This window comes from Lonchura striata, chromosome 4 (assembly GCF_046129695.1).
Source record: "Lonchura striata isolate bLonStr1 chromosome 4, bLonStr1.mat, whole genome shotgun sequence".
NCBI lineage: Eukaryota > Metazoa > Chordata > Aves > Passeriformes > Estrildidae > Lonchura > Lonchura striata.
This window is the reverse complement of record NC_134606.1, coordinates 58600108-58610036: the sequence shown is the minus strand read 5'-3', so window position 1 is coordinate 58610036 and position 9929 is coordinate 58600108. Positions and strand designations below refer to the sequence as shown.

At 44.0% G+C, this 9929-nt stretch overlaps 1 protein-coding gene across 4 annotated transcripts in view; it reads left to right on the top strand.

Moving 5' to 3' along the window:
- The first annotated feature begins 2432 nt into the window (after window positions 1–2432).
- Window positions 2433–9929, top strand: part of HERC3 (HECT and RLD domain containing E3 ubiquitin protein ligase 3) — a 48634-nt gene continuing 41137 nt past the window's right edge. For 3 of the 4 annotated variants that reach the window (XM_077782972.1, XM_021549324.2, XM_077782971.1), the window contains exon 1: window positions 6171–7222. In XM_077782972.1, coding sequence (XP_077639098.1) covers window positions 6997–7222 — 226 coding nt within the window. In that variant the 5' untranslated portion in view covers window positions 6171–6996. Of the gene's footprint in view, window positions 2520–6170; window positions 7223–9929 lie in introns of those variants that run through there. The other variant, XM_021549321.3, reaches the window with a different exon arrangement.

The window sequence follows — 9929 nt, the reverse complement described above, 5'->3', positions numbered from 1 at the left end:
TTTCAAAGAGATGCATTGTATATGCTGAATAAGTCAGTCTTTCCTGTGTGATGCAGAATGACATTGTTACCTACTTAAAAAAAAAAAAGGCAAGTTCCCTTTTAAGTTACAGTATAATAATTAGTAAAAAAAAAAAAAAAAAATCCAAGCACTCACCACAAGCACCACAGCAGTACAGGAAAGCAGATGGCATGGGAGTGTTGATGGGAAGATGGGAAATAGGACTTCAGAGGATGGCAGCTCCCAGCAGAGGGGAGTGAGGGCACATGGCCTGCTCAGACCTAAGTCCTGTCCCACTCACCCCCCTGGAACAAACAGGACATCACAGGGATGCTTACGTCCTCTGAGAAAGGCAGTGCTCTGGTGTATTTTTTGTGGAAAGAGAGAACTGGCAGAAACCCAAGGTGTTGCCCACATCTCTTGTACAGCTGATGCTGCCACACCACCACAGATTTCTGTTTTGGCAGCTTAACCTGCTGCTCTTCATCAGCCTGCTTGTGGCTACTGTTTCCCTTTTTATGGTTTTCTAAGCCTCTGGTAGAACTTGGAAATCCAGAGTGATCTTCTGTGCTGTGTAAGTGCACAAAAGATGTATTCTCTTTGGAATTCAAAATAACCCATTAGAGATTAAATGATAATAGGTTTATTTAGAGCCTGGAGGTATTTTCTTCTCATCATGTATGATGCAACATCACATGGGAGATTAAAGCCCAGAATCACTTTCAAGGCTATTTTAAAGTTGTCCTCAAATAATCCCTGCTTTTTTATATATATGTATATGTGTGTATATATATATATATATATATATATATATATATATATATATATATATATATACACATTGCATAAAGACTTTCAGAGTAGTGCACTCCTCTCTGATTTTCTGAAATTAATTTGGACACTGGATTGTGTCTACATTTTGTCAAGCAGTGCCTGTTATAAAATATACAGGAGAATATAAGATGAGTGAGCATCACATGCAGCTGTGAGTTCAAAAGGCTTCACACAGGCAGCAAAAGTATATTGAACCTGTAGCAGGATTTTTTTTTTTAGGTCACTCATCTGAGCCAAGCATCACCTGTAGACAACTGCAAGAGCAGCCCTGAAAGTTCTCCAGGAAGCTGAAATGTAACCAGTTAAAAATTTGTTTCAATAAGAAACTCCTGGCTCCCTCACATAAAGCTTCCAGGTTTTGCTTTGCTCCATCTTTTTTTTTCTTTTTTTTTTTTTTTTTTTTTTTTTGGGTTTCGTTTGTTTTGGGGTGATTGTTTTTGTTTGTTGTTGGTTTTTTGTTTGTTTATGTGTACCTTCCCCTCCTTGACTACGCAATCAGAAACAGAGGAAACCAAGTATAAAGGGAAATTATCTATTTTGCAAAGGTCTCCAGACGATGAAATAAACAAAACAGAAACAAACACAAACACAGAAAAGTATGTTTTCCTCTGTATATGCTTTCAGTTATTCTAGAAGATACTTGTAACACTGGTTAAGCCAAAGATGTTACATGACAGGTGTAATTTTATATTGGAGTAGCTCTTTATTCTAAACGCCCATGATCCATGCAAATACAGGTGATTTTTCACTTGATCCATCACACATTTTCTGCTAAATGCACAGTCACTGCAAACTGCCAGAGATGCAGCGTCAGGGCCACAAATACTTGGCACTGGACATACCTTAGGGACTTCTTTCCCCCATACTGAGTCCTTGCAAACATCTGTCTGTGGTTTGCTCCAAGTATTGACTGTCATTTTGGTGGTCTGAATGGGATCCAGCTTGCGCATTGCTCTTGTGGAGTACAGTATTTTTCTAATAGAGGGCACTAAAACCAGAAAATCAGTACTTGAGGGTTACATAATTGCTTGTTCATTGGCCTCTTTTTTTTTTTTTCTTCCCCCCCCCCCCCCCTTTCCTCTCGCAACGGAGATTTTGACAACAAACCTTTTTTGAGGTTGAAACTTTCTATAAAATTTGAGTTCCTAAACAAATGAGCTTGCCAGGTAACCAGAGGCCACATGAAAGGAAGAAGAAACAGGCTAGGGAAAAGAAACTGACTATTACTATTAGTAAGTGACATTTCGTGCTTAACGCATTCTCAAACCCTGGAAAGCTGCCTTGCCCTTGAGACCTTCATTTAGAACAGCTTATATTCCGGAATGCGCTTAACTTCGCCCGTGGGCTCCTGCTGTGTTGAGTTTAGAGCGGCAAGGCTAAAGGCCGGTATCCCAGCGGGCGGGGGCCGCCTGTCCCCAGCGCTCTGCCCGCGCCCCGGCATTCCAGCACTGCTGGAAAGGCCAGGCCCCTGCCAGGAGCTCCGAGCCCCCGCCAGGATCCCAGAGGACACGGCGTGCCCCGGCCCCGGGAAAAGGAGATTCCGGCCCGCCCCTCGCCCGCCGGGGGCCGGACCCGCCCTGCGCATTGGCCGCGCCGTGCGTCACTCGCGGCCGCGGCGGCAGTGGCGGCGGCAGTGGCGGCAGCAGGGCCGGGTCTTCCTTGTCGCTGCGGCGGGGCTGGCGGTGGTGAGTGCCGGGGAAGGACAGCTGAGCCCTGCCGTGCGGCTGTTGCCGGTCCCGGTGTCGAGCCCATGCGTGCGGGAGCCGGGGCTCGGGCGTGGCGGAGCCCCCGGCGCAGGATGCGCGTTCCCAGCCCGGGGCGGCCGCGGAGCTGCGGCAGAAGCCGCTCGGCGCCGCCGCTGCTGCGGCAGCATCACCTGGCTGCGGTCTGAGCTTGGGGCTCTGCCGCTCCGGGCTCGGTGTGTGCCCGCCGGGAAGCGGCGCTCTGGGCGTGGGAAGCAGCCGCAAGAAGCCCGGGGTGTCCGGGGTGAAGGAAGGGAACGAGCGGTGTTTTTACTGGGATTGCAAAATGGAGGTGATGGCGGGGCGGGGGGGAAGGAGGGGGGGGCGGTTTGACATGTTTGATTTTAAGTGTCTATTTTTATATGTTTTCAGTGGGGGCATCTCCATCTGTGGGCATGTGAAGTGCAAATACTCTGCTCATTTAACTCATTTGCCGGTACAGTTTGTATTCTTTTGCTCTGTAACCTAGTTTACATTGGACATTGAGTTGGACTGAAACAGGTAAAAAGAAGAAAGTGGGCTTGGTGGCAGAAAGAGGCAGTTAATGGCGTAATTGTTGAGTAATGCTGGTAGAAGAAACACATTCGTTATGTGAAATCTCACTAACAAGAGGGAAGGAAAAACTTGTTTATTCATGTCCTGCCGGTTGACAGACCTCTTTGTTTAGAGAGCGTGTTTGTTGCAATCGTGGTATCTACTTAGGTGACTTTCCCAGAAAGGGTGCAGAGTGGAAATGGCTTTAGAATATACGTTTGTGTGATTTTGAGGAGAGACTCTGCATGACATGAGAGCTTTAAAAAAGAGAGAGGAAAAGAAAAAGACAAAATGCATCCTATCATGATCATATATGCAGCATTATTATTTTACCAAATCACGGGGGCTGTTTTTTCACCAAAGGATATATATTTAGCATGTCAGCAGAACGTTATTATAGCAGAGGGAGGGTGAGTTTTCCACCCACAATAGATTTCCTCAAAATATTCCTCACAGTATGAGGTGTTCCTAGCTCTATCTGTGCTAAGTACATCCTTTGCTGCTTTGATGATTAATTATTTCTGGAATGTCAGGGTCTGAGGATGTGGTGTTATATCTTCCACTCTCTTTTTTATGTGTGGGGAATCTCTGCAAATGCCTGGCTTTACTGCATTGCATCTGTTCATATCTCTGAAACATGAATACCAAGCTGGCTGTGTTGGGATTTCTGAAGAACAGGAATAGCTTATGTGGTTGAGTACTGCAGTTCTTGTGCTTTTTGCAATCCAATTTTTAAAAGGAACTCTGAACTTTAATCCCTTACTGATGCATTTAAGAAAAACCTCTCCCCTTAGGATTTGCCCTCTGCCGATAAAATTTCAGCTTTTTTAAGGTGTATTGAGCTGAGCACTAGGAATATTAATCTCTTATATAAAATGTCAGGTAAGTAAATATAAATCATATATTTAATGTATATATGTGTATGTGCAGGCACATGTCTGTTAGTGCTTGCCTACACTAGAAACTTCATATGTCATTGTTTTAGTATGACAAAGGTATGCAGTTTGTAGAGGTGGTTTGCAGTGGCACAGGCACTTTTACTTCCTCTGCTACTGGCAAAGAAGAGTAACGGCATTAACCGGATTGGAAACTGTGAAATTGTCATTTAGAGTTTCGTGTTTTAGGACACAGCTCCTACTTGATCATATAATGTATTGAGACCTCCAGCGTTTTGTTTTGTTTTGTTTTGTTTTGTTTTTTTTTTTTTTTTAGGGGGAGAAAAAAAAACAGTCTTAAAATTGTGGTTTTAAAAATGTCTTCAACATCAGTAAATTCATCAGGCCTTTTGAAAAGTTTAGCTGGTCCTATATACTCGTGAGTGGCTTTTTTGCTCTGCTCTCCACTGGAAGGTGTTGGTCTCTTTCTGTGAAACTGAGCTGCACAGAGATTTATTGGCAAAAATGTTGGAAGATGGGGGTGGATTGAGATGGCATAGTCCATAGAGATGATTTAAGAAAAAAAAAAAAAAACTAGTGAAAACCAGATTTTCTATTTCTGGTATAGGACAGTTAAATATGAGGAGCTTCAGAAAATCTGGCCTTTAGCGTGAATGGAGGGTTGAACCCTGAAATACCACCCTAGTGTTTACATGGATTACTGGGAATTGAACTCCTCTTGTTTCAAGTAGTGTCTTAACTGGAGGAAAAACCCATCTCTTATCAATCACGTCATACTCCCTTGCCCATTAGCAGCAAATTCTTGTGTGGAATATGAACACAAGGAAAGTAATTCCTGAATTTTTAGCATTTTTAAATGAAACTAGCACTAGGGAAGATGACTGTAGTCTATAGGGAGCCGACTGTTGAGGTACCCTTTTAGAAGGTATCCCAAATTAATATTTAGCTCATGTGGTACAATGTCATTGCAGTTCAAGTTGTATACTGGTGAACTCTTTTCAGCTCAGGGGCAGTATCTGTTTATCCTAGCAGGGAAGGTGATCCGTGGCTCTTCAGGATTGCTGCTGTGTCTTTGTAGCACACGGTTCCCCAGACTGAGAGAAATGGCAGTCCCAGATTTCTGCTGTTCCAGCGTCAATTTTGAAACAATTCCCTGCACCTTCAGGGTGTTGCTCATGCATTTTTAGTTTGGGTTTTTTTGGTGGTGTGATAGAACATGAAGTTCTTTCTAAATGTAGCTGTTTAAAGCACATGCACACACTTCAATTTTCTTGTGTCCCATGGCATTCCTATTCTTAGCGTAGCCAGCATAGAGGGTATCTTCCATTAGGCTCTTGTGCTTAGGGCAACCAAATACAGAGTGTATACCATGACTGATTTAACTAGGCAGAACCTGCTCCTGCTTTTTTAACCAGGCAGAGTCTTGTTAAAGGCTCCTGCTTTTTCCTCTGTGCTTTGGAGCTGGCCAGTGATAAGCACACGTGGGTGTGAATGAGTTGAATTATGCTGCGAAGGAAGAAGGGCTGCTAGAGATAAACAGGGTCCTGCATTACTTTAAAGCACCTAATAAGAGATCCTAGTAAACAGTTTGTGGTAGGAAATTGCACCACTGATGAAGTACTAACTGGAAAATACAATCCTCTCTCTTCCCCTTCCAGCTCAGTGTGCCTCAGTGGAAGTGACCACAGCTGACAAGCAAAGGGTAAGAGATGAACAATCATGTTTTAGGGCTTAGATTAGGGAAAGGCCTTATTGCTAATACCTAGAGCTTGAATTAGCACCAAGTTTTGGAAACAAACCAAGTGCGTGTGCTTCCTGTCTGCTCAGAGTGGGAGAAAGAATCTTTGGCACTTCAGGGGTTACCCTTTGGTTTTCTGTCTTGTGCTCTGTTACTAAATGTTGCTGCTGCTGCAAATAAAGCTGTAGACAGTTTCTAGTCCAATCAGAGGAGTTATCAATGTCTTACTGGTATAGCATGCTTAACAAATAAACAAAACCTATTGAAATTAGGAGTGACAAAGGAGTATTACTAAAATCTTTAATGTGCTTCTTATGGAATACTGTTTTCTTCCCACAGCTTTTATGCATTAGCATCCTGTTGCCTTTATCAAGTTCAAGCCAAGTAATTCCTTGGACCTTTTATATTGCTATATTTTTTCCCTTCCTGTGTTACTCCACTCTGAAATCCCTGACTTTCACTGAGTACAGCACAGAAGATAACTCCTGGCTGCTGGCAAGTTGCAGCAACGTGACCTGCAACGTGACCTGTCCATTGCTGTCATGGCCAAGCTGTCAGTGTGCTACTCCACGTGAACTGCTTCTTGTGTAATTCTTGCTGCAGGTCAGGGGTGTATGTATTCGGTGTGTGGCTCAAGTTCAGTGTGTGTGTGTGTGCATGCACAAATTTGGGTTGCAAGGCTGTGTTCAATTGAGCAGAGTACTTCTTAAGAGGTGTTTATCAGAAATAACACATTTCTGCATTGGCCAGTACACCACAAATGTCTGTGTCATTCTGTTCAGGGCTAGTCTGACCACCTTGGAGGTAATTTTTAAAAGTTTATGAAGAAGTTGTCTCAAATATGACACTCTAAAAGATCAGATTTGGACCTGTTAGTCTGAAAAGCATTACAGTTGTTTTGGGGCATTGTTTGATATTTGGGTTTGGAAGCAGAGTAATTTTGCAGTGTAAAAGCTCGGTCTCCTGGGTTTCAGAACATTTCTGCTGCCTCACAGATGGAGATGGCTAAGGCATGAAGGTTCTGATTCAGTACCACAGCTGAGCTGTCTTGGTTACTCTTTGTCTGTGTAATGGTTTACTGGCAGTTCACAAACCTGACAGTCATGCAGGAAATGCCTTTTCTGGTTGTTTCCACCTCCTGCTGTGAACAGCTGGATCTCTGTAGGATTATTGGTGGTGTACTTGCTTCATTAATACTCATTCCCCTGTCTTTCTTGCCCAGGAAGGATACATGACTTGCTGAAAAGAGAAAATGCTATGCTGGGGCTACTCATCTTATGGACAGCCTGGGATAGGTAGCAACCTCCAGGTCATCATTCCTGAGCCACAGGTGTATAGGTTCATCCATGATAGAAATGTTAAGGAGGTGGCATGTGGAGGAAACCACTCTGTGTTCCTGTTGGAAGATGGGGAGGTGTATACCTGTGGCTTGAACACCAAAGGTCAACTGGGGCATGACTGTGAAGGAAGCAAGCCAGGTAAGTCTTCTTTTTATACACACTTCAACCTGTCTTGAGGCTGGTGGGCTGAGACAGCATTATGAAAGCTGCTTTGTGCTGATTGCTATAGAGCTGGAGCAGCCAGCAGAGCTGATAATTGTGTCACATAACACAGTAGTGATGCTGAATAACACTAGCTGGCTCTGGAAAGGCAAAGCTGAGCAGCATGGGTGAGGAGACAGGTCTGCTCACTCTGCCTGGGAAATGCATCAAAACAGATGCATTTCAAAACAGAGGCGAGCACAGATGGTCTCAGGGCAGATTTTGTTATCTGGCATTGTGTTGTCTCTTTATAAAAAGGAGGAGAGGCCCATGAGTCACGAGTGTCTTCTGCTTTGTCTTTCCAATTGCACTGCATTGTTATGCCCAGTCTTATTCAGCTACTGCTGGGAATTTTCTCACTTATACCAAAGAGTGCAAGTGGATCTGTGTTGAGTAGAAATGTGGAAAGCAAAATTGTGTTTGGCCAAAAACAAATTTTGTTTCCCCCTTTCAGAATCTCTTGTCAACTTGTGCCTTCACTCCTTTATGCTTTCTTAATCTGAAAGAACGTCACTTTAGTGTTGTGTTCCCCAGACTCACATTGCATCTTCTTCATTGTGTTCTCATGGACAGAACACGTGTGCTGAACCACAGGCAGCTACTGCCTCTTCTTCACAGGGTGATGGAGTGGCTTAATTGTAAGTTGTTCTTGGAAGAAACCCTGAAGCCTTTCTTCTGGACTCTTTTGAATATTGGCCTTCCAGTTTCCCTTCCATTAACTTCCTGGTTTTGGCATGTGGTAAAGATACAGGTATTTCTGTTTCCATAATATAAAAGTCCTGTGCTGTGGGTAATTAGAGCAAAAATTTCTCTAACTGCAGGCTTCCTCTGTAGGGCTTGGGTCTTCTCTAGTGTCAACTATTATTGCATGATAGAGAGAGAGGGTGTATGCAAAATAACTTCAGTTCGCCATGCAGTATGTGTAAATCTGACCTGACTGACCCAATTTTCCTTTCCTCTGTCAGTGTCTTTTGTCTCTTTCTCTCAGAATGAGTTGGGCAGGTGTTGGGTGCTGGATTCAAGCAGTTCACCTTGAATCTTCCTTCTCTTGCTTTTCTTACAAGTAGTTTCTAGATAATTACTGAAAGAGATTGGGAATAGCAGGAGTGCTTGAGTCCTCTGTGTGCAAGTCTTCTGAGGATTTGTAAATTCGTAAATTAAATGAGATGCTTGGTGAAAGGAAGCCAAGCCTAGTGAATATTCAGCTCAAACTGCTGAGGATACTTCATCCTGCAAATCACCCAGCTAGTTCAAGACTAATGCAGAGGCCCCAGAAATTCAGTACTGTTTTGAGTGCTGCAAAGATACTCTGAGAAACATTTTACCCATAAAATTGTTTAATTTTAAAATTGCTTTTTAAGCATAAGCTGCTGATAAAAGGGGAGGATTCACAGCAATTAGATCAGAGCTGGAAATGGACTTAATGAATCCTGAATGCTGAAGTGTAGACCTCTCTCAGCTAGGTGTCCTGCTTTCAGCTAGACTGGTAGAGAGGGCCAGTCTGAGCTTCTGGAATAGAAATGAAAGGTTCTTTGTGTTTGATCCCAAGTGCCCTTTTTCTACCCCTTAAATTATAGTCTGTCACCAAGATGTGAAACCACATTCCAGTTATCCTACAGGTTTATTTTTTTTCTGAAAAAGGTTCTGCAGTGCTGCTCTCTGAGGAGCCTGTGGCCATCCCAGAGGAATAGTGTTTCAACATGGCATTACTGACTGTGGCTCCAGTAGGACTTCTGCTGGCTGGGGCAGGTGGGAGTGACATGCTGTAAAGAACAGTTGCTCTTTTTAACTTAGAGTGAACAGTCACAGCAGCCTTTATAGTAACAGTAAACTGAGGAAGAACCCCATCACACACTCCTCTGTGCTTTGTCTTGCAGCACTGGGAACTGAATTTCTTAGTTTTCATTTGCAGATGGGAGCAAGAAGAATCAAGCCTTCCTCCTTCACCCTCCCTTCTTCTGCATGGGCTAAAGATGGTGTAAACCTTATATCTTCTGTGTAGAAAGGCCTGTTGAAGATTTTTCCATTGTTGTGGGCCTGTGAATGAAGCCATGCCTGATAGGTGATGAAGATGCATGTGTGGGACACAGGGTCCTGAGCTGTTAGAAATGATAGAGAAGACTGTCAGGAGGAGTCTGCAGTAGAGAATGGGAGGAATGCCAGGAACTGGGAGTCCAGGAGCTGCATCTCTCCAGACTCTGCTGGACAGAGCAATGTGGGCTGAGGTCTCTTGGTTTTCCTGCCCTGTGGCTTGGTCCTGTCAAGCCTGTGAGGGTAGCTGGAAGTTGGACCTCTGCCCAGCTCTGGAAGTGAGCTCCACCTCCTGATGTAGGAGGCTGTGACACAATACTGGCTGTCCCTTTCAGGCAGCCCTTGGGGAGCATCCTCTGGACTTCAGAAATGCTTACCAGGGCTTTACAGAGTGCCTTGGCTGTGTTTGAGAGTAATGCAGAGACATGAAAATGTGCAGGGGTTTTGAACCTTATGAAAGCTGCATTAACTTCCTAGGGGTGGAGTGATCCCCTTCCTGCTGCCTAGGTCTTCCCTAAGAGGAAACTTCCTTTCATTCCTCACTATTCAATTTTGCTTCACATTCAAGCTGCTCATGAAAATGTCAAACAGTGGCGCAGAGGAGCCCTTTAGA